Source organism: Buteo buteo, chromosome 5 (assembly GCF_964188355.1).
Source record: "Buteo buteo chromosome 5, bButBut1.hap1.1, whole genome shotgun sequence".
Classification (NCBI taxonomy): domain Eukaryota; kingdom Metazoa; phylum Chordata; class Aves; order Accipitriformes; family Accipitridae; genus Buteo; species Buteo buteo.
Genome location: NC_134175.1, coordinates 8,310,386 through 8,337,546, shown reverse-complemented (window position 1 = coordinate 8,337,546; position 27,161 = coordinate 8,310,386). Strand labels below are relative to the sequence as shown.

The 27,161-nt window shown below is 61.0% G+C and overlaps 2 protein-coding genes across 10 annotated transcripts; both read left to right on the top strand.

Annotated features, from left to right (window-relative positions):
• Positions 1–128: 128 nt before the first annotated feature.
• Positions 129–4,769, top strand: NECAP2 (NECAP endocytosis associated 2). Its single transcript, XM_075027576.1, has 8 exons — positions 129–405; positions 1,095–1,195; positions 1,300–1,404; positions 1,852–1,933; positions 2,513–2,621; positions 2,968–3,139; positions 3,292–3,376; positions 3,761–4,769. The coding sequence occupies exons 1-8, from the start codon at positions 299–301 to the stop codon at positions 3,807–3,809; spliced, it is 810 nt and encodes a 269-aa protein (XP_074883677.1). The 5' UTR covers positions 129–298; the 3' UTR covers positions 3,810–4,769.
• On the top strand, positions 4,533–26,235 carry CROCC (ciliary rootlet coiled-coil, rootletin). 9 transcript variants are annotated; one of them, XM_075027569.1, is made up of 36 exons: positions 4,533–4,718; positions 5,918–6,062; positions 7,304–7,414; positions 8,250–8,435; positions 8,514–8,597; positions 8,683–8,774; positions 8,873–9,038; positions 9,634–9,740; positions 9,823–10,029; positions 10,107–10,203; positions 10,914–11,009; positions 11,117–11,263; positions 11,346–11,545; positions 12,282–12,443; positions 12,949–13,093; positions 13,727–14,095; positions 15,235–15,428; positions 15,513–15,640; positions 16,532–16,683; positions 17,069–17,170; positions 17,249–17,383; positions 17,824–17,955; positions 18,042–18,280; positions 19,746–19,905; positions 19,985–20,152; positions 20,871–21,207; positions 21,609–21,736; positions 21,810–21,930; positions 22,489–22,643; positions 22,730–22,933; positions 23,031–23,225; positions 23,311–23,460; positions 24,019–24,177; positions 24,651–24,782; positions 25,241–25,405; positions 25,487–26,235. In XM_075027569.1, exons 1-36 carry the CDS (start codon positions 4,633–4,635, stop codon positions 25,535–25,537), a joined length of 5,607 nt encoding a protein of 1,868 aa, XP_074883670.1. In that variant the 5' UTR covers positions 4,533–4,632; the 3' UTR covers positions 25,538–26,235. The 9 variants fall into 9 exon arrangements, with proteins under 9 accessions (XP_074883670.1, XP_074883669.1, XP_074883668.1 ...); XM_075027568.1 differs by having other exon boundaries at positions 25,223–25,405; XM_075027567.1 differs by having other exon boundaries at positions 24,564–24,782.
• The last annotated feature ends 926 nt before the right edge of the window (positions 26,236–27,161 follow it).

Genomic DNA, 27,161 nt, shown 5'->3' with positions numbered 1-27,161 from the left:
CGCGGCTGGCGGCGTGCCCGGACGGGGCCGGGCTGGGAGCTGGCAGCCGCTCCCCGCCACCGCGTACTGGTTCCCAGTTCCAGCAGCCCACTGGGACCAGTTCCCCCCCCCCCCGCCCCCACCTCCCTGCAGTGGAGCCTCCCGGCCGCTAGGGGGAGCAGCGGCGGCGGCTGGTGCGGAAGCACCTCCCCTCCCTCCGCTCCTCCGTCCCGCCCGGAGAAAGGGGGGCGGTACCATCGAGGGGGCGGTACCATCGAGGCGGCGGGCCAGAGCGGCGGCCGGGCGGAGTTCCGCCGCGATGGCGGCCATGGCAGCAGAGGAGGAGGAGTACGAGGCGGTGCTGTGCGTGAAGCCGGCGGTGCACGTCTACCGGGTACCGCCGCGGGCCTCTAACCGCGGCTACAGGTGGGGCTTGCCCCTCTCTCGTGGGCCCTGTCCCGCTGTGGGGTGCTTCTGCCTCCCCCCCGCTTTGGGTTACATGGCGTCTGTCCCCTTCCTCCCCATAGGGTGTCTGCTCCTCCTGTCACAGGGGTGGGGGGGGGGTTGCCCCCCTCCCCGTGGGGTATGTGGGGGCTGCCCCTCGCTGTGGGGCAGCTAAGCCTGCCCGTAGTGAGGTATCTCTGCCCCCCACCCCAGCCCCACAGCCCCAGCGGGGCTTCTCCATCCCCCCGTGTGTTTTGAGGCTCCTGTCCCGTCAGCCCACAGCCTGGACTGAAGGCCGTCGTGGCAGAGCCAGGCTGTAGCTAACGCGGCTCAGCAGCTCTGACAAACTGCTTTCGAGCTGGAGATCCTGCGGAAAAGGGAAGCGAAACCTCTTGTGCAATTCGTGCCTGGTCCCTGCTGGGACCTGACGCCTGATTTTGCAGGGGGCCACCTAGTTTGGGGTGAAATGAGAGACATCACAACGAATCTGTCTCCTTCTGCAGCGAGTCCGGGTGGAGGCGGGTTCTTGCTTGTGCCGCTTTCGTACTGTTAACGAGGAGAGTCAAGCAGATGAGCTCTGTGATATGTCATGGGGGCATTAAAATAGGTCGGTGGTTGTCTGGAATGTGAGAGGCGGTTCAGACATCCATTGCTGTTTCATCTTTCTCTAGAGCTGCAGAGTGGCAGCTGGACCAGCCGGCGTGGAGCGGCAGGCTGCGGATCACAGCTAAGGGCAAGATCGCGTTCATTAAGCTGGAGGACAAGACCTCAGGTAAGGAGGAGGGAAGGCGACAGCTCCGCACCTCTTCGTGGGGAGGAAGACGGCGCAGAGACTTTACTCCCTGGCGTTAACCTGCTCCCATTTCTCTTTTTCAGGAGAGCTTTTTGCCCAGGCACCAGTGGAGCAGTTCCCTGGCATCGCTGTGGAGAGCGTGACGGACTCCAGTAGATATTTTGTCATCCGGATTGAAGATGGGAACGGTACGTCGTGCTACATGGGGGACGGCTTGGAGGAACTGCCTCAGAAAGTCTTTAGTGCCCTTGCTGCTCTTATTTGTGAAGGATTCCTGCCTTCAAGGGCTAAATATTCCCTGCGTACGCTGGTAAAGGGACGAATTGTCTCGCTCCCACGTGCCAGCTGTGCTCTGTCCTTCACCAGGAATAAAAACAGTTTAATTTTTCTGCTTGGCATAGGATTGTTACTGTGATGCCAACCTCTGCTTTGACTTGCTTATATTAATTTAAAAGCTGTTTTTACTAAGGCTGTATGTGCACCCAACAAGCTAAACATATCTCCAGTCCCATATCTCAGTCTCCGGAGTCCCAGCTCCAGCTGGAGGAGGCGGCAGGCATGGGGGTGTGCAGGGTGGGGTATCCCCTCCCTCTGCTGCTTTGCAATTCCAGCCCTCACTCTTCCTCCTTCCCCAGGCCGCCGTGCTTTCATCGGAGTTGGCTTTGTTGACCGAGGGGATGCTTTTGACTTCAATGTGGCTCTCCAAGACCATTTTAAGTGAGTTCGTGCCTCATCCCCTGTCCTCTCAGCTCAACTTTTTTTGCAGTTGTCCGCCAGAAGTGGTGGGGAAGAGGAAGCTGTGAGGTCCTGTTGTGCTTGAGTGGGCAAGCGTGGTGTAAAGAGGTGGAAACGCCTGTTTCTCTGCACAGCCTTTGTGCAGGCAGCTCTCTCTCTCTCTCTCAAATATTTCCCAGTCTGTATTAGCAGGGTCCCAAACTGGGCTTCCCAGTCCAAAATTGGGCATATTCCCTAATTCCTTTCCTTCTCTTCATATGCCACTGCTAAGGGGCTGCTCCTCAGGGACTGGGACGCTGCTCCAGCTGCAAGCAGATAGTGGGGCTTTGGGGCAGGATGGAATGTGCTGCTGGCTGGAGGATCCATGTGGCTCGACTACTGACGGTCACTGGTAGGAATCATTCCCCCGGCACTGCCTGTAGCACATTGCTCCAGCAGGCGAGGTCTCAGATCACATCCAGTGCCTCTGCCAGGGAGAGGGGATGATCTCAGGCAGGATTTGTCCAGGAGATCTCAGGCTGGTTGTTGACATGTTCTTTTGTGCTTATTTAATTCTTGCAGATGGGTGAGGCAGCAGAGCGAGCTGGCCAGACAGGCTGAGAACCCCGATCAGGGACCAAAACTGGATCTGGGCTTCAAGGAAGGGCAAACCATCAAACTCAACATTGCGGTGAGGGTCTTTTCCAGCTAAATCCACTCCCAACCTTTCTCTTGGGTGGCATAAGAGGAAGCAGCAGCTTGTCCCCAAAAATCCCTGTGCAGGGGGGAGCCCGGAGCAGGGCTGCATGTAGTGATTTGCAGAGGAGTTGTGTGACAGTTCCCTGTTACAGAACTGGGTCTCTGGCTTCATGGTGGGCATTTGTGGGGGAAAAAACATCTTTGGTTTGACCCCTCTTGCTCCTCCAGCCGTGGGACATCTCAGCACAGCAGGTTTTTTCCCCAGAATAAAGCAGCTTGCCTTCACACTCTGGCTCTGGGTTTAAACATGCCACCCAAGTTTCCCTCTCTTCTTTCAGAATATGAAGAAAAAAGAAGGACCAACAGGGAACACCAGACCGCGTCCTGCGGGTCTTGGAGGCCTGAGCTTGCTCCCACCACCTCCCGGAGGAAAATCTTCGGTTTGTCCTTCTGGAGAGCGGCCGTCTTCGCTCTCCACGCCTGCCCAGCTCCCGGGCACCCCCATCACAGGTCTGTGGTTACACAGTGACAACTGTAATGCTCTTTAGACTCCATTTTATCCATCAAAGTTGGGAAAACAAAGGGGGGAATCCTGGGGTAAGAGTGGGAGATAACTCCTGGTGTTTGTTTTCTCTCTTTCTGACTTTCCTGGCCACCGACAGACTCCCTCTTGTCCTGGCCGCAGCCTGCTGCTGCTCCCTCTGCCGCCGCCACCGATGTCTGGGGAGACTTTGCCAAAGCTTCTGGGTGAGGCTCTGTGGGGTTTGTGTGTGGCATGGGTGATCCCCACAATGTTAGAACTGCCCCCATCCAGACCAAATCCTGCTGGTTTTCCTGAAAACTCCTGCTGAGGCGGGGGCACCACTTCATCCAAACATCCCTTTGGGATTTAAAAGTGACTCTGATGGCGTGTGTCACAAATTCCCCGAGTTCAGTGCGGGTCCGTGGGTGCTGCCTTCCTCTTCCTCCCAGCACTGTCGGCACGCCTGCTCTAGTCTGCTCTGTGCATCAGGGAGAGTTTTGGGGTGACCCCAGAGGACCCTTTTGTGGCTGCCTGCCTCCCTCCCCACGTGCCGCAGCCCCTTTCAATGTCTATAACCTCTTTTTTTTCCCCTTTTTCTCTCTCTTCAGGTCAGCTTCTACCCAGACTCAGGCGAACGCAGGCTGGGTTCAGTTCTGACCTGGGCCCCTTGTCCGCTCTTCCCCACATGGGTGCTGGGATCATTGCGATTCCTTCAGGACCAAAGCAGGGGCTTTGGGACACTCTGCTCCTGCCCTTAAGTCCCCCCCCGGCATCAAAATGCTGAAATAAGTGCCAGAGAGCAAATGAACACATGCCTTAAAACGCTCCACGCCAGCGCCCTCTGTGTTGGGGGCCTTTTATTTTCTACCTGGATTGCAGCAAACCTCTGAGGCTTCTCCTTTTCCATAAAAAGCTGTCAGCTTTGTCACCTCTCCTTAATAACGAGAGGGTGAGCGGGTGCTCAGAGCAGGACTCCTCTCACTCGCAGGACTGCCCCAATTAAGGTAATTTTCGCTAAAGGTTTATGCGATAGAGCCTCCTCGGAGACCTCTGCTTTCTCCTCACATATTTGGGCTGGATAAATCCTTCCCTCGGTGGAGAGCATCCTCCTGGAGACTTCTCACCTGCAAAATCCAGACGAACGCCTGCCATAGCAAGATGCTGAGTGTCGCCCCGGTTTTTTTCTGAGCACTTAACTCTGATGTGGGAGGTGGGGAGCCGGACTGCTGCGTTTCGATGCTGAAATTCCTAATTTCTTGCTCCGGGAAGATTTTTTTCATCTCTATTTTGAAGACAGATTTTCACTTCTTTCTGTGGACATTTTATTAAGCGATATATGCAATGAAGGACAGAATGGAGTCGGTCTCTTTGACAGAGCTGGGGTTGAGATTCCTCTTTAAACAAATAAATATTTTCTTACCTATTTATATTAAGGCCTTTCGGTGTACAAAGTCCTGCCTATTTTTTTTCAGTGCCTTGGATGTTTATTATTTCCATTTTTAACTGGATGACAAGCATTTTGGTTTCAGAGCTTAACTGTGCCTGGCAGCGAGTGCGCAAACCCAGGTGAGAGATGTAATGCTTCAAAGCAATTAATAAAATGGTTTTGATGCCGAATATGAATTTTTTTAGCCCCCCCCCCGATGTGGGCTCGGCAGGGCTGTGATGAGCTTTTGTGGTTCCCCCTCCTTGCTGGTGTCGAGGAGACGGTGTCGGACAGCGAAGCACAACAGACGCTTGTTGCTTAGCAATGGTTTTATGGTTGTGAAGGACTCCGGGAGGGGAAGGTAAGGAAAGAAATGAGGGAAAAAAATAAGGTTTCTTGCATCCCCAAAGTGAGGGGGGAGCCTTGAGGAAGCTCCTGCTGACCGGAGGGACCCGAGACGCCCTAAATCCTCAATCCCATCTGCTCGCCCCGCCTCAGTCTCCCACTCGCTGTTAATCTCCGGCTCTCGGGGAGGAGAAAGGGCGATTCCCTGGGCTGCGGGGTTGGGAAGAGAGTGGCAGGTAGACGCTGACCCTCTCCGGAGGGTGGCTCGGTGTCGGATCCTCCTTTTATTTCAGGGACAAGATGCCTCCAGCCCCTGGTATGGGGGGATTTTGAGCGTGGGTTGGGGATTTACTGGTGGCTTTCCCTGCTGGGGCGGGGGCAAAAAGTCCTTTAATTACCCCAGGGGGTAAAATTTGCTGCCCTGGGTTGGCTGCGGAGGCTCCGGCGCAGGGAGGATGCATTCCCCGGAGGGGGTTTAATGCTGCTTTGCCCCGTAGCAACCCTGGCATGCTCCACCCCAAGGCTTTTCCTGCCAGAGCAAACCCCTGGGCTTTAATGAGCTTAACGAGGGCCAGGATTTAACGAAAGGGCTGGCTTACTCTCTCTAAGGAGCTCCTTTCCCCGGTGGGAGCCAGCACCATCCTGCCCGGGGGAGGGACAGCACAGCAAAGTAAGGACATTTCCACCAATTTTGGGCACGGGGAAGCGCTGGGCACTGGTGGATTTTTTTATGTTTTCCTTTATTTGGCTCATTCCCCTCTCGCCGAGAGCCTCGTTGGTTGTTTTTATTTACAAAGCCCTGCTCGGCTGGGGGAATATTTGGTGATATTTTTGGTGGTGGATGCTAAAATGTTGTTGCTCGCGGCCTCACCGGAGACGTTGGGACCCCCGAGGCGGCCAGGAAGAGGAGGATCCCCGGTCCCGCCGTCACGCAGGGAGGGGAAGGCGAGGATTTCGGGCTAATCCCAACCACGCATCCGCTTTCCGCTTGCAGGCGACGAGCCGAAAGGGAGCCCCCAAAATCCCAGGAAAGGGCTTCGGGGCAAGGAAGCCGCAGCAAGGGGGGTGCGAAGGGCTCGGTGGAACCCCCTGGGGAGCCCATGAGTGAACCGGAGCCCACGGCAGAGACTGTGGTTGAGGTGGGTGTCCCCCCCACCCCAGCGAGAACTGGTGGCTGCTCTCGCGGGAGCGGCCACGGAGCCAGGGCGGGGGGCGGCGGCGGGTTTGTGATTGCGAATGGCACTTTTGTAGAGAGTTTTGCAAGTGCAAATGGCGCTTTTGTGATTGCAGCTTGCAAATTTGCACTGGTTTTGTGATTGCAGCTGTAAATTTGCACTGGTTTTGTGATCGCAAACAAATCTGCAGGAGTTTTGCGATGGCAAACATCAATTCACAGCAGTTTTGTGATTGCAAACGTAAATCTGCAGCACTCTTGTGATCGCAAACAGGAATTTGCAGCGGTTTTGCGATTGCAGCTGCGAATCTGCAGTGGTTTTGCGATCACGAACGCCAATTTGCAGTGGTTTTGTGATCATAACTGCAGATTTGTGCCAGTTTTGCGATCGCAAACACAAATCTGTAGTGGATTTGCGATCGCAAACGCAAATTTGCAGCAGTCTTGCAGTTGCAACAGTAAATCTGCAGCTGTTTTGTGATTGCAACTGTAAATCTGCAGCAGTCTTGTGGTCACAAACACACATCTGCAGAGGCTTTGTGATAGCAACTATAAATCTGTAGCAGTTTTGCCATTGCAAAAAATTCTGTAGCGGTCTTGCAATTCACCTGCAAATTTGCAGTGGTTTTGCAATTGCAGCTATAAATCTGCAGCGCTCTTGTGATTGCAGCTGCAAATCTATGTTCTTGCGATCACGACTGCAAATTTGCAGCGGTCTTGCAATCGCAACTGCAAATCTATGTTCTTGCAATTGCAAATGCGAATCTGCAGCGGTTTTGTGATCGCAAATGCAAATCTGTGGCACTCTTATAATTGCGACTACAACTTTGCGGTGTTTTTGTGATGGCAACTGTAAATTTCCAGCGGTCGTGTGATTGCAACTTCAAATCTGCAGCAGTTTTGTCGTTGCAAACTGCATCGCTCAACACGTCTGAGTTGCAGGGGGTGCAGCATTTGCAGCTGGGGGGGGGAAAATGCTTTTCGTGGCCTCGGCCGAGCGCGTGGGGATGGCTCAGCCCAGCCCCCTTCCCTGCCAAAGGAACAAAGCAGCTCTTGCTAGCAAAGGGCATCTTGGCTCCATCCCGGGGCCGGATCCCCATCCTGGGGCCGGATCCCTATCCCACTGCTTTCCGGAACCACCCTGAGCCCCGTCCCCGTCCCGCAGCAGCCGTTGCGGGGGCCATGTCCTCGCTGCTGTCCCTCCAGGAGGAGAACCGCATCCTGCAGCAGGAGCTGTCGCGCGTCGAGGACTTGTTGGCTCAGAGCCGGGCCGAGCGCGATGAGTTGGCCATCAAGTACAACGCCATCAGCGAGCGGGTAAGTCGCCAAGTGGGTTAACCCAACCCCACCCATTTTAACCCCAAAATCAAGGCGATGCAAGCTGTAACCTTTGCATTCCCCTCTGCTCAGAGCGGGAGATGCTGCAGCATCTTGCAACATCCCGGTGATGGGAATTTTGCTGCAGCACACCCGGCTTGTCCGGACCCATCCCGGCTTGCCAGGGCTTGTCCTGCAGGATGTACAAAGCATCCCCCCTGCCCCCATCCCTATTTTATTAATTCCGCTGCTTTTCAGGAAGCAGGGACCCCCCCCCATCAGCATCCCTCGCCTTTGCATCCCTTTGCCGTGGCAACGAGGGAATTAAAAAGGGCTTTGGGCAGCGGCCAGATGCTGAATGTGGCTCCTGGGGGGACCCGAATTGAGGAGCTGCCGGGATTTTGGGGGGCAGCCTCACTATTTGTGGCTGGCTATTTACAAAAAAGAAAAGCAAATATCGGGAAAGTGCCGCAAGGGGAATCACCACCTCGGTGCCCGAGGATCCTTTACCCATCAGCTAATCCCATGCAAGTCAGGTCGGGGGTTTGCTGAACCCCCAGATTCAAAGCTGGGATATCTTTAAAAGCACCGCTAAATTTTCCTATTCATTTCCTCCCTGTATGTGCAAAGCAGGGGATAGAATTTGGGGGGGGTCTTAGCTTTGGGCATATGGGGATTTGCCATAGGACCACCCCGAAGCGATGGCTTTGTCCGGGATGGGGTGTTGCGAGTGAAATCGGTGGGTGCTGGGGCGGGGGGGCCGGATAGCATCCCGATGGGTGCATTTGGGGGGGTGTCCTGGGATCTCCCACATCCCCCTCCCCTCCTATCCCAGCTGGAGCAAACCCTACGGCTGGAGACGGGCGAGCGGGAAGCGGCGGAGAGCCGGAGCTTGGCGCAGCACAACATCGAGCTGCGGCGGCTGTTGGAGGAGGAACAAGCCGCCTACAAGCGCAAGCTGCAGGCATACCAGGAGGGCCAGCAGCGGCAAGCCCAGCTGGTGCAGAAGCTCCAAGCCAAGGTAAATCCTTCCTGGGGGACACGGGGACATTTTTGGGGAGACCCCCTCAGTGTCACCCACCCCGTCCCCTCCGCCCAGGTGTTGCAGTATAAGAAGAAATGCGGCGAAGTGGAGCAGCAGCTGCTGGAGAAGGCGACGGAGCTGGAGCAGGAGAGGCTGACGGTGAGGGACGTTTTTTTGGGGGGGGGTTCCCTGCCCTGAATCCCCCCAACTTGGGGTGATGACGAGCAGGCTGATGACCTTGCAGATCCAACTGGATACGGGCAGCTCGCAGCCGGAGGAGGAGAGCAGCAATGAGTTGGAGAACGCCCTGATCCGGCTGGAAGAGGAGCAGCAGAGGTGAGCGGGGGTCCCTGGGGAGCTGCGGGACCGCCCCCCCCCTCCCTGGAGTGATGCTCTGGCTGTGTGTGACCCCCCCCCCCCCCCCCCAATCCCAGGAGCAGCAGCCTGGTGCAGGTGAACTCGATGCTGCGGGAGCAGCTGGAACAAGCCAATGTGGCCAACGCGGCGCTGAGCGAGGACATCCGCAAGCTGACGGCCGACTGGGCGCGGGCGCGGGATGAGCTGGAGCAGCGGGAGGTGGAGTGGAGGCGCGAAGAGGAGGTTTGGGGGGGCCCCAATGATGGGGGGGGGGGCTGGAGCTGCGGCGGGGAGTGGGACAGGGGGTGGCGGGGAGAAGGATGTGAGGCAGAGGGATGAAGGGATGCGGGGTGGGATGCAGGACATTTGGGAGGGATGCGGGGCCGTGGTGGATGTTGTATGGAGAAGAATTTAGGGGGGCAGTGGATGCAGCATGTGACAGGAGGGTGATGTGGGGCAGAGGGAGGCGGGGATGTGGCTTGGAAAAGGCTGCAGGACCACCGGGGAGAAGTGTGGGGCCACGGGAGATGTTGCATGGAGAATTTGGGTTTCAGCACATGCTGGGAGGGTGATGCGAGGCAGGGGGATGTGTCTGCCATCCTTCTCCATGCAGGGTGGAAGGGAATTGCGGTGGGGGGGGCTGCTGGCTGCGGAGGACCCTGGGGGTGATGTGTGCAGACGTGGGGGGTGTCGCACGGAGATTTGGGGACCAAAGAGAAAGGGCCGGGGGGTGTGGGGAGATGGGGATGCTGCCTAGGAGGCTGCAAGGCAGAGGTGGGCGCACGGGGAGGGACCCGGGCACCCGGCCGGGACCGACGCTGCCCCATCCCGCGGGCAGTCCTTCAACACCTACTTCAGCAACGAGCACAGCCGGCTCCTGACCCTCTGGAGGCAGGTGGTGGCCTTCAGACGTCACTTTGGGGAGGTGAAAGCCGCCACTGAAAGGTCAGGGGCGATCCCCGGAGGTCCCCGAGAACCACCAGGTCCCTGGGAATGGCCGGGTTCAATCCTGCGTCTCCCACCACAGGGATCTCTCGGAGCTGAGCCACGAGGCGTCGCGGACGGGCAGGGCTGCCCACGCCGCCTGCCTTCACCTGGCTGCCAACCTGCGGCTGGCCGAGAGCCAGGCGGGTGCCGCGCGGGAGAAGCAGGCGATGCGGCTGGCGCAGCTGGAGGAGCAGCTGGCGGCACGGGCGCGGGACGCCGACTTGGAGAAAGCCGCCCTCGGAGCCAGGTACGAGGACAGGAGGGGTTTTGCGGGGAGTTGGGTGGGCGCGGGGGACCCCGTTGCTGCCCGGTGCCTCGCCGCAGGCTGGCGGAGCTGGTGGCGGCCCTGGAGCGTCTGCGGACTGAGGATGGGGAGAAGGAACGGGCGGTGGAGGCGCTGACCCTGCAGCTGCAAAACCTGGTGAGCGTGGGGCACGATGAGCTGCGGGGTGGGATGTGTGATGAATTTGGGGGTGCAAGGGTGCACAATGGGGCAGGGTGCATGCTCGGGTGTGATGCGTGGTGCACGCTGGGGCACAATGCATGCTAAGCTGCAATACACGATGCATGCGAAGCTGCAATGCACAGTGCACGCCAGGGCGTGATGCATGCGAAGCTGCAATGCACAGTGCACACCGGGGCACGATGCATCCCAAGCCACAATGCACACCACGGTGCAGTGCATGATGCAAGGTGCGGTGCGTGCAGGAACACAATGCGCGGTGCATGCTGAGCCACGATGCGCAGTGGGGCATGATGCACGATGCATGCCAGAGTGGAGCGCGTGCTCGGATGCAATGCACAATGCCCGCTGAGCTGGGCTGCGCACCAGGGTGTGGAGGATGATGTGTACTGCGGTGCAGCGCACAGCGGGATATGATGCATACCAGGGCACGATGCGTGCCAAATTCCGATGCCGCATGGTACGCAGTGCACCCCGGGGTGTGATACACGATGCACACTGGGGTGTGACGCACGCTGGGATGCGGCGTATGATGCATGCTGAGATGCGAGGCATGCTGGGGTGCAGGATGCGATGCATGCTGGGGTGCGATGCATGCCAGGGTGCAACGCTGACCCCGGCACAATGCCTGCCGGCCGTGCCGGCCGCCATGCCGATGGGCTTTGCAGGAGGCCTCGCGTGCCCAGGAGCCGTCGCCGGCAGAGGTGGAGGCTTTGCGCTCGGAGGTGGAGCTGCTCCGTCGGACGCTGCAGGATGTCACCCAGGTGCTGGGGACTCTCCGGCCTTCCCCCTACCCCGCAGCCAGGACGGTCCCCTCCCTGCCTCAGTTTCCCCCGTGGTGACAGGGGGGCCTCTCCCCCTCCCCTCACAGGCGGTGCTAGCAGACGACCCCAAGCAGCCCCCGCCATCCCCAGCGTCCCCGCCGTGTCCCCCCGCGTCCCCTCGCCGCAGCCTCTCGCCCGCCGCCGCCGCCGCTGCCGTGCACGCCGCCCTGCACCGCCGCCACCTCCAGCTGCAGGTGAGTGCTGGGGGGGGGCTGCAGGGTGATGATGATGGTGATGAAGATGATGGCTGACCCCCTCTTTCCTCCCAACCCACAGGGTGCCCGGGAGCAGGCGGACGCCAGCCGGGAGGAGGCCGGGAGCCTGCGGCGGGAGCTGGGGGACAGCAAGAAGCAGCTGGGGACTCTGGAGCAGCGGCTGGAGCAGCTCAGCGCCGAGGCTGGGGGCTGCCGGCGGGCGCAGGATGAGGCCCTGCACGAGGTGGCCCGCCTGCGCGCCGAGGCCGAGGTCCTGCGCAGGTACCCGCCGGCTGTCTGTCCATCTGTCCTGAGTGCCGGCCGTCCCTGCGCAGCTGTCCCTGCGCTTGCAGCCGTCTGTCCCTCTGCATCCTTGCGCGCCCGTCTGTCCCTCTGCATCCTGACCCGCCTGTCTTTCCATCTGAGTGTGTCCCTCTGCATCTATCCCCCTGCATCCTGGCCAGTCTGCCCGTCTGTCCATCCCTTTTTATCTTTCTCTGTACCCCTTTATATGTCCATCTGCCCCTGTGCATTCTGGCCTGTCTGTCTGTCTATCCATCCCTTTGCATCCTTCTCTGTACATCTGTCTGTCCCTGTGTATCCGCCCCTGTGCTTCTTGGCCTGTCTGTCTGTCCCTCCATCCCCTCACATCTCTCCCTATGTGTTTCAGCATGTCCATCTGTCCCCACGCATCCCGCCTCGCCTATCTGTCCATCCATCCCCCTGGCCTGTCTTTCTGTTCATCTGTCCCTGCACACCCTTCCCTCTCTGTGTGTCCATCCTTGGGCATTTTGGCCTGTCTGTTTGTCTGTCCGTGCATCCATCCCATCCCCACGTATCCTGCCTGCCTGTCCGTCTGTCTATCCCTCCCTGCCTCGCCACACCTGTCTGTCTGTCCCCAGGCATCCTGCCCTGTCCATCTGTCCATCCATCCCTGCTCATTTATCTCTGGCCGGCCGTCCCGGCGCACCCACCTGCGAGCATCGCCCCTGCCCACCTCTGTCCGTCTGTCCGGCAGGGAGCGGCTGCGAGCGGAGGAGGCGCTGGCGGGGGAGCAGCAGCGGGTGGGTGCCCTGCAGCAGGAGCGGGTGCAGCTGCAGCGCCGGGGCGAGGGGCTGGAGGACGCCCGGGATGAGGCCGCCCGCGCCGCCGAGGCCGCCCGCCAGCAGCTGGAGCGCAGGTGGGGGCACGGGGGGGAGGATGGGTGGGCGCTGCTACCCCCCCGGGGTGCTGGGTGATAGTGGGTGCTGCAGAATAGCGGGTGAAGTGGGATAGCGGGTACTGCAGCATCCCCCTCCCCAAGTGGGTGCTGCAAAATCCCCTGAAGCCCCCCCGAGGTGGGTCCCCTGAAGCCCCCCCCCGCCATGTGGGTGCTGCCACCTCTCCCGCCGCCCCCAAATTGGGTCTTGCAACTTCCCCCCACCAAGCGGGTGCTGCAAAACCTCAGTGGGTGTTGCAACTCCCCCTCCAAGTGGGTGCCCTGAAGGCCCCCCCGCCCCAAGATGGGTGCTGCTGCCACTCAATGGGTGGGATGCAAAACTTCAGTAGGTGCTGCAACCTCCCCCGAGTGGGTGCCACAAAATAGCGGGTGCTGCAACCCCTCCCCCAAGTGGGTGCTGCCAAATAGTGGGTGCTGCAGCAACCCCCCCCTCCCAATGGGTGCCCCCCCCCGTGGGTGCCGGCAGCCAGCAGCAGGTGGAGGAGCTGGAGGCGCAGCGGGCAGGGGCGCAGCGGGAGCTGCTGGAGGTGCGGGAGGCGCTGAGCCGGGCGACGCTGGAGGCTGAGGTGGCGCGGGGCGAGCAGGAGGCGCTGGCCGAGGCGCTGGGCAAGGTGGGTCCCCGATTCCCCCTCCCTGCACCCCCCTGCAGCGGGTGCACCCTCCTGCAACGTGCAACTGCCACGCAGTGGGCTCAACCCTGTGCAGTAGGTGCAACCCCAAGAAGCGGGTGCAACCCCTCAGCCCCACGCGCAGGGGGTGAACCCCAAGCACTGGGTGCGAGCCCCCCATGCATCAGGTTTAGTCCCCTCTGCAGCAGGTGCAAGGTCTCCCATGCAGCGGGTGCAACCCCCATATGCAGCGGGTGCAACCCCCATATGCAGTGGGTGCAACCTCTAAGCAACAGGCTCAGCCCATGCAACAAGCGCAACCCCATGCAACAAGCGCAACCCCATGCAACAAGCGCAACCCCATGCAACAAGTGCAACCCCATGCAGTGGGCTTTAACCCCCCAGTGCAGCAGGTGCAACCCCATGCAATGGGTGCAAGCCCTGCAGCAGGTGCACCCCATGCAGCGGGCTTAACCCCCTGCAATGCAGCGGGTGCAACCAACCCCTAAGCAACAGGCTCAGCCCATGCAATGGGCGCAACCCCTGCAGCAAGCGCCCCTGTGCGTTGGGTGCTGCGGCGGCGCAGGCCTTGCGCAGAGTCCAGCCAAACCTCGTTACACGCGGGCCGCCCGGCAGGCGCAGGGGAGCTGCGGGGAGCTGGCAGCGGCGCAGCGGGCGGCGCAGGCGGAGGAGGCTCGGCTGCGGGACGCCCTGGCCAAGACGAGCGAGTTGGCGGCCGGGCTGGCACGGGAGAAGACGGAGCTGAGCCGGACCCTGGCCCGGTTGGAAGAGGAGCGGGAGAGCGGCCGGATCCGGATGCGGGAGCTGGGGCGGGAGCTGGCGCTGCTGCGGGGGCGGCTGGAACGGGGGCGAAGGGCCGGGGCGGCCGAGCGGCAGGGACTGGAACGGGCGCGCAGGGCGGCCGAGGAGGGCTGCCGGGGGCTGCGGGCAGAGCTGCGGGTGCTGCGGGGCCAGCACCTGCGCCTGCGCCAGCACCTGGGGCAGGTGGGTGACGGGGGGGAGGCGTGGGGGGCGATGGGGAGGGGGCAGGGGCTAAACTGGGAGGGGTGGGGAGAGGGCATGGGGCAACTGGGAAGGTGCATGGGGCAACTGGGAGGGTGCAGGGGGTAACTGGGAGGGGTGGGGAGAGGGCATGGGGCAACTGGGAGGGTGCCTGGGGCAACTGGGAGGGATGGGGATGGTGCCTGGGGCAACTGGGAGGGATGGGGATGGTGCCTGGGGCAACTGGGAGGGTGCCTGGGGCAACTGGGAGGGGTGGGGAGCATGCAAAGGGCAGTTGGGAGGGATGGGGAGGGTGCACGGGGCAACTGGGAGGGTGCCTGGGGCAACTGGGAGGGTGCAGGGGGTAACTGGGAGGGGTGGGGAGAGGGCATGGGGCAACTGGGAAGGTGCATTGGGCAACTGGGAGGGATGGGGAGGGTGCACGGGGCAACTGGGAGGGTGCATTGGGCAGCTGGGAGGGATGGGGAGGGTGCCTGGGGCAACTGGGAGGGTGCAGGGGGTAACTGGGAGGGGTGGGGAGCATGCAAGGGGCAGTTGGGAGGGATGGGGAGGGTGCACGGGGCAACTGGGAGGGTGCAGGGGGTAACTGGGAGGGGTGGGGAGAGGGCATGGGGCAACTGGGAAGGTGCATTGGGCAACTGGGAGGGTGCCTGGGGCAACTGGGAGGGGTGGGGAGCATGCAAAGGGCAGTTGGGAGGGATGGGGAGGGTGCACGGGGCAACTGGGAGGGTGCAGGGGGTAATTGGGAGCGATGGGGGATCATGCACAGGGTAACCGGGAGGGATGGGGAGCATGCAAGGGGCAGTTGAGAAGGATAGGGAGGGGGCACAGGGTAACTGGGAGGGGTGGGGAGGGTGCAAAAGGCAACTGGGAGAGAGTGGACGGGGTAACTGGGAGGGATGGGTTGGATGTACAGCTTAACTGGGAGGAGGCATGGGGAGGGCGGACAGGAGAGTTGGGAGGCTGCGTGGGGCAACTGGGAGCGTTGGGGAGGGTGCGCAGGGTAGTTGGGAGGACGCACGGACTAACTGGGAGGACCATGGTGGATGCATGGGGCGACTGGGAGGCTGGGTGGGGGGACCGGGCGGCGGGGATGCCGCCGACGCCCCGCGCCCCGGCAGGCGGTGCAGGAGCAGAGCGCGGCGGGCGAAGCGCTGGCGCAGGCGCGGGGGGAGCAGGAGCGGCTGCGGGGCGAGTTACTGCGGCTCAGCCGGGCCCGCGAGGGGCTGGTGAAGGAGGGGGCCAGCCTGGCCGTCCGGCTCGCCGCCGCCCAGCGCCACGGCCAGGATCGGGCCCAGGAGGCGGACGGGCTCAGGTGGGTGCCGGCGGGGGGGCGTGAGGGTGTCTTCCCGCTCCCGGATCCCGGGTTTCGGCAGCACGGCCGGCGGCGTTTCGGCAGGACGGAGAAGGAAGGGCTGGAGAGCAGCATCTTCCAGCTGCAGCAGCGGCTGGCCCAGCTCGACACCCGCAACCAGCAGCTGGAGGCCGAGGGCCGGACCCTGCTCCAGGCCAAGGAGACGCTGGAGGGTGAGGGGTCCCGGCCCCCGGGCTGTCCCCATCACCCCGGCCATCCCCACCCATTCTTATCCCCATCCATCCATCCTTGTACCTCCCCATCACCATCTCCATCCTCATCCCCATCTTCATTTCCGTCTCCATCCTCGTCTTCATTTCCATCCCCATCCCCATCTCCATCATTGTCTCCATCCCCGTCCCCGCATCCCCATCTCCATCACTGTCTTCATCCTCATCTTCATCTCCATCACTGTCTTCATCCCCGTCTCCGCATCCCCGTCTCCGCATCCCCATCCCCATCATTGTCTCCATCCCCGTCCCCGCATCCCCATCTCCATCACTGTCTTCATCCTCATCTTCATCTCCATCACTGTCTTCATCCCCGTCTCCGCATCCCCGTCTCCGTCTCCGCATCCCCGTCCCCGTCTCCATCACTGTCTTCATCTCTGTCTCCGCATCCCCATCTCCATCACTGTCTTCATCCTCATCTTCATCTCCATCACTGTCTTCATCCCCATCTCTGCATCCCCATCCCCGTCTCCGCATCCCCATCTCCATCACTGTCTTCATCCCCGTCCCAGCATCCCCGTCCCAGCATCCCCGTCCCCATCCGCATCCCCATCCCCATCCCCGTCTCCATCTCTGTCTCCACGTCCCCGTCTCCGCGTCCCCGCATCCCCGTCCCCGCATCTCCGTCTCCGCATCCCTGTCCCCGTCTCCGCATCCCCATCGTCATCATCATCTTCATCCCCATCCCCATCCATCTGTAACAGGGTCATGACAAACCCTCCTCCGCCACCGCGGTCCGTCCCCCCACCCTCCACGTCCCTGCTCTTGTCACTTAACCCCCCCCCCCCACTGCCCTCCTGGGGGGGGTCCCCACTGATGGGGGGGTCCCTGCAGCGGAGCTGGGTGCCGCACGGCTGGAGCGGGAGCAGGAGCTGCAGGCTCGGCAGCAGGCGGTGGCAGCGGCCGAGGCGGCGGCGGTGACGGTGGCCCTGCAGAGCGCCCGCGACGCGCACCGCGATGAGCTCGACCGCCTCCAGCGTGAGAAGGTGGGCGCTGGGGGGCGATGCTGACTTTTGGGGTGCGATGCTGACTTTTGGGGTGCGATGCTGACTTTGGGGGTGCGATGCTGACTTTTGGGGCGCGATGGTGATTTTTTTTCGGTACAATGCTGATTGTTGGGGTGCAATGGCGACTGCTGGGGTGTGATGGTGATTGTTGGGGTGCAGCGGTGACTATGGGGGCTGAATGCTGATTTTTGGGGCTCAGTGCTTATTGATGGGGTGCAATGCTGATTATTGGGGGTGCGATGCTGTTTTTTTGATGTGCATGCCGATTATTGGGATGCGGTGCAGGTTGTTGGGGCACGATGCTGATTCTTGGGGTGCGATGCTGATTTTTGGGGTTCGCTGGTGATTTTTTGGGGGGGAGCAGGAGGAGCTGGAGGCCGAGCGGGGCCGGCTGGTGCGGGAGCAGGAGGAGCTGGCGGCTGAGCTGGCGGCAACACGGCGGCAGCGCGAGAGCGAGAAGCAGCAGGTGGGTGGCCCCAATGTCCCCCCACTGTCCCAGCTCCAGTGTCCCCCCCCCCCGACTGAGCCGTGTCCCCCACCCCAGGCGCTGGCGCTGCAGGAGGAGGAGCGGGCGGCGCTGGCGGAGACGCTGGCGGGGCTGCAGCGGAGCCTGGCCGAGGCCACGGCTGAGCTCGAGCAGCAGCGGCGAGAGGTCACCGGCCACCAGGAGAAGGAGCAGGTGGGTGGGGGGTTCCTGGGACCCCCCCAGAATGGGACACAGCCCCACGTGTCCCCCATGTCCCCCTCCATTGCAAGCCTCTAAGCCTGGGCACCCCCCCCCCCCACTGCAAACCCCCGTGCCTGGGCATCCCCCCTATTGCAAACCCCAATGCCCGAGACTCACCCCCTCTCCATTGCAAGGTCCCTCACTAGACTCCCCCTTGCAGTCCCCCCAATGACCCCCCTCTTTTTGCAGCCCCCCCAACTGCAAGGCCCCCCATCTCCCCATTCCGAGCCCCCTAGCAATGGGGATGCTCGGGTGCAGTACCTGAGCATCTTCATCCCCATCCCTGCACCATCCCCATGGCACACCCCCCCCCCCCCCAATGCCTCCAGGACCCCCACACCACCAGGTTGGGGGGGTGCTCAGGGTGCCATGCCCCCCCTCCCACCCCACAGAGCCTGGCAGCGGAGCTACGCGGCCTGCGGATGCAGGCGGAGGAGACGACAGTGGCCCACGAGCGGGAGACGAAGGCTCTTCGTGAGCAAGCGACGGCGGCGGCCAAGCAGCGGGATGGTGCCCTGCGGGAGGTGAATCCCCCCCACCAAGACCCCTTCCCACCCCAACCACCCCACCCCCAAATAGCCCCCCTAAATTCCAGTCACCCCGGCTGCAGGCGGAGGAGGCGCGGGCACAACTGCGGCTGGTGACGGAGGCGCGGGCGGCGGGGCGGCGGGAGCTGCTGGAGGCGCAGCGGGAAGCCCGGGAGAGCCGGGAGGGTCGGGAAGCGCAGCGGAGGCAGGCGCAGGAGGCACGTCGGGCTTTGGGAGACGAGGCGAGGGAGAAGGAGGCCCTGCGGCGCTCCAACGAGGAGCTGCGGGCAGCGCTGCGACGCGCCGAGGGCGAGCGCATCAGGTGATGCTCGGGGTCAGGGGATGCGCCAGAGCAGGATGTTGGGGATAAGGGGATGCTTGAGTTGGGAGATGCAGGGGTCGGGGTGATGCTCAGGGTCGGGGTGATGTTCAGGAAAGGGAGGTGCTCAAGTTGGGAAATGCAAGGAACAGGGTGGTGCTTGGGATTAAGGCGATGCTCGGGGTCAGGGCAATGCTCAGGACAAGGGGATGCTCAAGTTGGGAGACACAGAGGATGGTGTGATGCTTCGGAGGGTGATGCTCAGGGCTAGGGTGATGCTCAGAGTCAGGGGATGCATGGGGTGGTGTGATATTTTGGAGGCTCAGGGTCAGGGCGATGCTCAGGACAGAGGGATGCTCAAGCTGGGAGGTGCAGGGCATGGGGTGATGCTCGCGGTTGGGGCGATGCTTGGGGTTGGGGTGATGCTCAGGAAAGTGAGGTGCTCAAGTTGGGAAATACAAGGAACAGGGTGATGCTTGGGATTAGGGCGATGCTCGGGGCCAGGGGGACGCTCAGGACAAGGGGGTGCCCAAACCGCGACTTACATAGGGTGGTGCAGTGCCTTGGAGGGCGATGCTTGGGGTCGGGGTGGTGCGATATTGCATGGGGTGCTGCATGGGGTGGTGCAGTATTACATGGGATGGTGCGATATTTTGGGGGCTCAGGGTCAGGGCGATGCTCAGGACAAGGGCCATGCCAAACTTGGGGCTTACATGGAGTGATGCGATGCTTTGAAGGGTGATGCTTGGGGTCAGGGTGATGCTTGGGGTCAGGGTGATGCTTGGGGTCAGGGTGATGCTCAGGACGAGGGGTGCCCAAGTTAGGAGATACATGGGGTGGTGCAGTGCTTCAAAGGGCAATGCTCAGGGTTGGGGTGATGCTCAAGATAAGGGGATGCTCCAGTTGGGTGATGCAGAGGAGGGTGCGATGTCTTAGAGGGTGATGCTTGAGGTCGGGATGACACTTGGGACAAGAGGATGCTCAAGTTGGGAGATGCAGGGGATGATGCAATGCCTTGGACAGTGATGCTCCAGATCGGGGTGATACTCAGGATAAGAGGATGATGCAATGCCTTGGATGTTTGGGGACGGGGGGTTGCTCAGGGATGGGGGGATGCACCGGAGCAGGATGCTTGGGACAGGGGGGATGCCCAAGGTGAGAGGTGCTTGGGATGTGGCAGTGCCTTAGAGGAGGATGCTGAGGGGCAGAGGGGATATTTGGGGTAGCAATGCTTAGGGTGTGATGCTGCCATGATGGGGTGATACCTGGGACGGGGTGCCCAAGATGGGGAGGATGCTCGGGGATGGGGGGATACCTGGGATGGGGATGGCTTGGAGCGGGATACTTGGGACAGGGGCTGGCTCAGGACAGGGTGATGCTTGGGGTGATGCCAAGGATGGGGAGATGCATGGGGCCGAGGCGATGCCCCTGGCAGGGTGATGCCAGCCCCTTCTTCCCCCTTCCGCAGCCTGAAGCGTGCCAGCGAGGAGAAGGAGCAGCGGCTGGCGCTGGTGGAGGACGGGCGGGCAGCAGCAGACCAGGAGGTGACGGAGCTGCGGGCAACCCTGCGGGAGCTGGAGCGTGCCCGCCTTGACGCCCGCCGCGAGCTGCAGGAGCTGCGCCGGCAGGTGAGGAGGAGGATGGCGGGACCCCCCCCCCAACCCATTTGGGGTGCCTCTAAACCGTCCTTATCTCCTCCTTGGGCAGGTGAAGGACCTGGACAGCGAGAACAGCAAGAGGAGCAAGGAGGTGGGCGAGCTGCAGGCGCGCGTGGCCCTGGAGGAGCAGCGGGAGGAGGAGAGCCGCCGCGAAGCCTTCGGCCTCAGGCAGAAGGTGGTGGAGAGCGAGGCCGGCACAGAGGCTGCCAGGAAAGAGGTGGGGGGGGTCCCCCAGGGTCACCAGTTGCTCGGTGCCCTGCATTCCAAAGTGTCCCCATCACCCCACAGCTTGGTACCCTGCGTATCTAGGTGTCCAGGTCCCCTCACCCCGTAACTCGGTGCCTGTTGTCCCCAGGCATCCCCGTTGCCCCATAACTGGTATCCTGTGTCCCTGGGTGCCCCTGGGTGCCCCCGCTACTCCACTGCTTGATGCCATGTCCCTGGTTGCCCCCATCACCCCCCTGCTCAGTCCCTTATGTCCCCATGGCCCTCTGCTCTCTGCCCTGCATCCCTGGGGGGTCCCTTGCATCCCCCATTGCTCCATCCCTTGCATCCCCCATTGTTCCCGGCTGTCCCCATCGCCCCACCGCTCCTTCCCCTGCATCCCTGGGGATCCTTATCACCCTATTGCTCTAGCCTTGCACCCCCATTGCCCCATTGCTCTTTCCCCTGCAACACTGGGGGTCCCCATACCCCATTACTCCATTCCTGTGGGTCCACCATCACCCCATTTCTCCATTCCTTCCACCTCTGTCACCCCATTGCTCCATCCCCTGTATCCCTGGGGTTCCCCTATACCCCATTGCTCCACCCCCATCACCCCATTGCTCCACCCCTGGGGTTCCCCCATCACCCCATTACTCCATCCCTTGCATCTCCATCACCTCATCTCATCTCTCCATGCTCTGTCCCCCTTTCCGCGCCCCCCCCGCCAGCTCCAGCACCTGCAGCGGCGACTGTCGGAGGCGGAGGGTGAATTTCGGCAGCGGGAGAAGGACCTGGCCCGTAGCTTGGAGGAGGCTCGCGGCAACGAGAAGAAGCTGCTGGCCGATGCCCGCAACCTGCAGCTGAAGGTGGAGGCGGCACGGGGCGAAGCGGCTGAGCTGAGCCTACGCCTGAGCGCAGCCGAGGGTCGGGCGCAGGGGCTGGAAGCCGAGCTGGCCCGTGGCGAGGCGCTGCGCCGGGCTGCCGAAACCCGCTTGGGAGGCATCCAGTCCGCCCTACGCCGTACCATGGGCATCGGCCGGGCACGGGCTGGCTCCCCGGGCAAGGGTGAGAGTCCTTGGGGACCCCCAGTGCCCTGTCCATTGCTTAGAGGAAAGGGATGCATCCTGCTCTGGTGCTTCATCCCCTGCATCCCTGTGGGAGAGTCCCCCATAACCCATTGCTCCATTTCTTGCATCCCCATCACCCCGTTGCTCTGTCCCCTGCATCCTTGGGGGTCGCCCATACCCCATTGCTCCATCTCTGGGCGTCCCTCATCACCGCATTACTCCATCCCCTCCAGCTCTGTCACCCTGTGCTCCATCCCTTGCACCCCATCACCCCATCGCTCCATCTCTTACATCCTTGGGGTCCCCCGTATCCCATGGGCGCATCCCACTCCAGCTTATGATCTTCCCTTGGATCCTGCACCCCTATGTCCCCACACCACCCTGTTTGTTCCCATACAGGTGGGGGACCAGACGGGTCAGGGAGCCCCGGCTCATCCCCGGACCCCGACGCAGCGACCGAGCCCGAGGTGGTGCGGGCAGCCCTGCGGGATTTCCTACGCGAGCTGCAGGACGCGCAGCGGGAGCGGGTACGCCCCCTCTTCCCCTTCCCTGCCCTTCGTCCCCAAAAAGCCCCTTTCTCACACCATTTTCTCGCCCCAGGAGGAGCTGCGGGTGCAGGTGAGCAGCCTGGGCCAGCAGCTGGCGGAGGCGGAGGAGGAGCGGGACAATGCCAGCGCCCGGGCGCAGCAGCTCCAGAAACTGATGGCTGAGAGCGAGGAAGGTGATGGGGGTATTTTTGGGGTGTATCCCCCCCCCAACTCGTGGCGTTCAGGGTGATTTGTCCCGTGCTGGAGCCTCACAGGCGAGCGGGGGCTTTTGGGGAAACTGAGGCACGGGGCAGGTGACGATGCTGCCTGGGACTGCAGGATGCTCAGTAGGATTTCCCCCACGCATGGCCCCCAAATCCTGGTAAAATGGGTAAAACCTCCTGGGCAAACCCCATGAACCCTAGTCAAACCCTTATGCATGCCCAGTAAAACTGGTAAAAGCCCCCATGCATCCCTCATAAATCCCAGTAAAACTGGTAAATGCTTTGTGCATCTTTTGTGAACCCCAGTAAAACTGGTAAACCCCCCTCCGTGGATCCCCAGTAAACCTGGTAAATGCCCCACACATCCCCTGTAAACCCCCCTAAAACTGGTAAAACCCCCTGCGCAGACTCTCTAAATCCCAATAAAACGGGTAAAACCCCTGTGCATCCCCCCTAAACCCCAGTAAAACCGGTAAAACCCCCTGTACATCCCCGGTAAGGTGGGTAACCGTGGCGTGGCTCCGGCAGGGCGTCGCGGGGAGCTGAGCAGCACCCAGGCCACGTTGCTGCTGCAGGAGGAGACGCTGCGACGGGGGGAACGGGAGCGGCAGGCGCTGCGGGAGAAGGTGACGGCGCTGGAACGGAGCCTGCACGCTGCCGAGGGCGAGCGTCGAGCTGCCCAGGTGGGCATCGCCATGGTGGGGGGGGTCGGATCCTGCCCCTGTCCCCATCCCTGACTGCTCCGTACCAGCCACCCGGTGCCTTGCAGGAGAGGATGAGCGCGGCGCGAGCCGGCGAGGCCGAGTTGGAGGATGCCAAGCGGCGACTGGAGGCGGCGGAAAGCCGGAGCGCCCGCCTGGAGCTGCAGCAGCGGGTGCTGGAGGGCGAGCTGCAGCGGGCACGGCTGGCCCTGGGCGAGCGGCAAGCGGAGGCACGGGCGACGCAAGACCGCGCCGAGCTGCTCCAGAAACAGGTGTAACGGCGCGAATTCCTCTAAATCCCCATTGCGTTTTTGGTTGTTTTTCTTTTTAATGATTGTATTTCGTTTTGCTCTTGGCTTTGCGGCGTAGCTAGCGGAGAGCGAGCAGCGCGCTGGCACCTTGCAGCTGGCGGTGGACCGGTTGAGCACAGCGTTGGCGGAGAGCGGCCCAAAGGACGACGCGCCGAGCGCGCCGGCGGTGGCCGACGGCACCGTGGTCCATGAGCGGCTGCTGCAGCTCCAGAGCGCCCTGGCCGCCGGCGAGCTCGACCGCCGGGCGCTGCAGGTGGGAGCGAGCACCTTAGAGCGGGGTGACACCAGGGTGCCTTTTGCTTGGGGGGTCACCGGGGGTGTCCCCCCCCCCATCCCAGGAGGGGCTGGAGGTGGCACGGCGGGCGCTGGCGGAGGCGCGGGAGGAGAAGGGAGCCCTGCGGGAGCAGCTGCGGGAGCTGCGGGAGAAGCAGGAGGCCCTGCAGCGGAGCAAGGAGGAGCTGGAGGTGCAGGTCCGGCAGCAGCAGGAGGTGAGGGGGAGGGTGGGTGCACCCCACGCTGGCGGGGGGTGGCGGTGGGGCTCCCCGAATTTGCTGTCCTTTGCCCCCATGCAGCACCCGTCGCCCACTCCATGAAGCGTATTTTGCTCCCATGCGGCACCCTGCACCCTCTCGCACCCCCCACAGAGCACCCTATTGCCCCATACAGCCCCCTGCACCCTTCTCCCCCCCTGCCAGCACAATATTACTCCCACGCAGTCCTCTGCACCCTCAGCACCCTATTGCCCCCGTGCACCTTCCTGCACCCTTTCCCAATCCCTATAGCACCCTATTGCCCCCCTGCAGCATCCTTTTCCACCTCCCCCCCACCTTGCATCACCCTACGGACCCCCTATATAGCCCCAGCACCCTATTGCCTCCCTGCACCCTCCTGCACCCTTTAGCCTCCCCACGCTGCACCCTCTCTTTCCCACCCCCTATAGCACCTTATGGACCCCCCCCCAATATAGCCCCAGCACCCTCTTACCTCCCCTGCAGCCCCCCCATGCCCATGGGGGGGCCGTGGCTGACAACCCCCCCCCGGCGCAGGCGCTGCGGCAGCGGCAGGAGGAACACGGGGGGCTGCAGGAGCGGGTGGGCAGCCTGCAGCGCGCCCTGACCCGCACGCAGGGCGAGAAGCGGGAGGCCGAGCGCGTCGCCCTGCGCCTCGAGAAGGACAAGAGCGCCCTGAAGAAGACCCTGGACAAGGTGAGACCGTGGGTGGCAGCACCCTTGGGTGCCCCTGGCCCTGTGCAGAGCATCACACCCAGGGGGACGCACAAAAAAAAAAAAAGGTGTCCTTGATGCCAGGACTGGATGCAAATCTAAAGCCCTAAACCCAGCTTGTTTACAGCGCGTTATTACTTTCCAAGCAGCAAATAGACTTTATATATATGCTGCTCCACTCTGTGTAGAGTCTCTATGCACTTAAAATATATCTATTATGTATATATTTTATATGTAAAATACATAATTTTTTATCTGCTGTGTTTAATATTTTGTATATGTGTTATCTGCTATGTTTTATATTTTATATATCTAGTATCTGCTCTATTTTATATATAAAATATATATATATTTTTCATCTGCCGGAGCGAGGTGTGCAGTGTCGGCGGGGTGTAGGTGAAGCATTCCCCAGCATCCCCATTTCTGTGTCCCTCTCTCCCCCCCGGGGGGGGCAGGTGGAGCGGGAGAAGCTGCAGACGCAGGAGGACTCGCTGCGGCTCTCGGCGGAGAAGGGCCGGCTGGATCGCTCGCTGGGCACGGCCGAGCGGGAGCTGGCAGAGGCGCAGCAACGCATCCGGCTGTTGCAGGTGGGTGGCCCTTTGCTCGCCCAGGTAGGGGGGGGGGGTGCAGGCGGTGGCACCCCTGGGTGCTGCCCACCCGCCCGCTCGATGCACCCTTTGCTTGCAGTAGGATGGGGCTGGGCTCCTTTTGGGGCTCATCCCAGCTCGGGGAGATGCTGGTGCTTCCACTGAGATGTGCTGGGCTCCTTTCCAGCTTGGAGGGATGCTGGCGCTTGCACTGGGAGGGTGCTGGGCTCCTTTTAGGGCCTTGTTCCAGCTTGGGAAGATGCTGGTGCTTGTACTGCGCTCGTTTTGGACCTCATCCCAGCTTGAGGACATGCTGGTGCTTGTACTGGGATTGTGCTGGGCTTCAGCCCAGTTTGTAAGGATTGCTGGTGCTTGCACGGGGATGGTGCTGGTCTCTTTTTGGAGCTCCTGGCAGCCGGTGCCCGGTTTTGGGGTGACAGCCACCCCTGCCCGCCCAGGCGCAGGTTTCGGCGCTGGAGCACCCGTCTCCACCGAGCCCCGGGCCCTCGCCGGAGCTGCAGCGGGACCTGGATCGCCTGCGCGTCGCCCAGCTCCAAGCCCAGCGGGCGCTGGAGGCTCGGGAGCGCGTCCACCGCCACCGCGTCCGCAGCCTGGAGGAGCAGGTGAGCGGGGGGACACCCGGGGGTGACACACACCCAGACGTGTGTCCCCCCCCTATCTCATCCCACCCCTACCCCTTGCAGATTGCGCTGCTGAAGGGGCAGGAGCTCCACCGTCACCCTACCAGCATCTAGGGACCCCCCCCCTCCCCACCACCCGCAGAGACCGGCACAACTCATCGCATGGGTGAGGGGGGGTTGAGCCATCCCCGTGCTCAGAAAGCACATCGATTTTTGTCTCATCATTCCCTTTTCTCAAGCAAAAAGCCGCACTTTACCGACGAAACGACGACACTCGTGTATTTTTGATACAGGTTGGGGCTCGACGGGTGGTTTTTCCCATTTTTCTATTGCAATTTTTAACAAAAAGTTTGGAAATACTCCTCTTTTTTTAGCCCCAGGAGAGCCCTGTCTCAGCTGATTTATTTCCCTGTGATGTTCCTCCAGCCCTCGCAAGCCCCAACACTCACCGGATCCTAATTTTTCCCCTTTTTCTAACAAAAAACTACTCGAGGGTGGTGGTTTGGGGTTTTCTTTTAGCAAATGGTGGGATTTTTATATCACTATTTTTGGAGTTTGAGGTTTTTACTGGTGCTACGGGGCTGAGCCAAGCCGAAAGAACACCTGCATTGAGGTGGTGGCTTTGAGCGCGGCACTACTAAGTGTGGATAAACCCAACTGGCAGCCCATGAGGGTTGTTTTTTTTTGGGGGGGGATGCCCAAATGAATGTGCATTGGGATAACAGGCTTGATTCAGGTCCGTAAATAATAAAAAATAATAAATAACAAAAAATAATAATAAATAACAAAGAATAAATACTACGAAATAGTTATTATTATTCTTACTACCACTTTGGAGGAGAGCTGCAGGGATGCACCAGAGCCCTTAAGCATCATCTTTTTGGGGTGCTGCTGCCCCCCTCTCCTTGTTTTAAGCCTTTTGGGTGGCGGTTGAGCCCCAAGGGAAGGATAAAACCCTTGTGCCCCTGCAGCCATGAGCGGTGTGGGGATGGGATGGGGGAGGATGACGGAGAAAACTCAACGCCAAACACCCCGGGCTATTTTCTATAAGAGAACTGGAAAATGTAAAACCTGCACCCTGCAAGCTACACACTATGTAAGAGAGCAACAGGCTCTAGAGCTGTACATAAGAGAAGTGGAGCCTATATAAGAGCTATAGACAGTTGCATGCTGTTAAGAGATCTGCACATTATATGAGAGCTGCACAATATATAAGAGCATACAGAATATAAAGAGCTGCACCGTATACAAGAAAACTGCATGCTATATGAGAACTACACACTCTGAGAGCTATATGAGAGCTGCACACTATATAAGAGAACTGTATCCTATATGAGCTGCACGCTATAGGAGAGCTACACTACATAATTTCTAGTACAAGACCTGGAGAAACTCCCCAAGCCGAACCCCTAAAGCCCACGATATTTCCTATAAGTGACCCGAACCCCAACCTTCACCCTCTTTTCTATAGGGGAACCTGAGCCCTAAACACTGCAGGACGCCAGCAGAGACTCACCCTCCGCCTTCTTCTACAGGGCAACGAAGCAAGACTCCAAAATCAAACCCCAAAACACCCATTATTGTCTATAAGAGACTCAGAAATTTGCCGTGAACACCTATATACTGCACTTTTTTCTATAAGAACCCCCCCAATGAAGCCCTTTCCAAGCCATGCTATTTCCCCCTCACAACTGCCCCCAAATCAGACATTTTACAAGCCCCCAAACACCCTAAAACA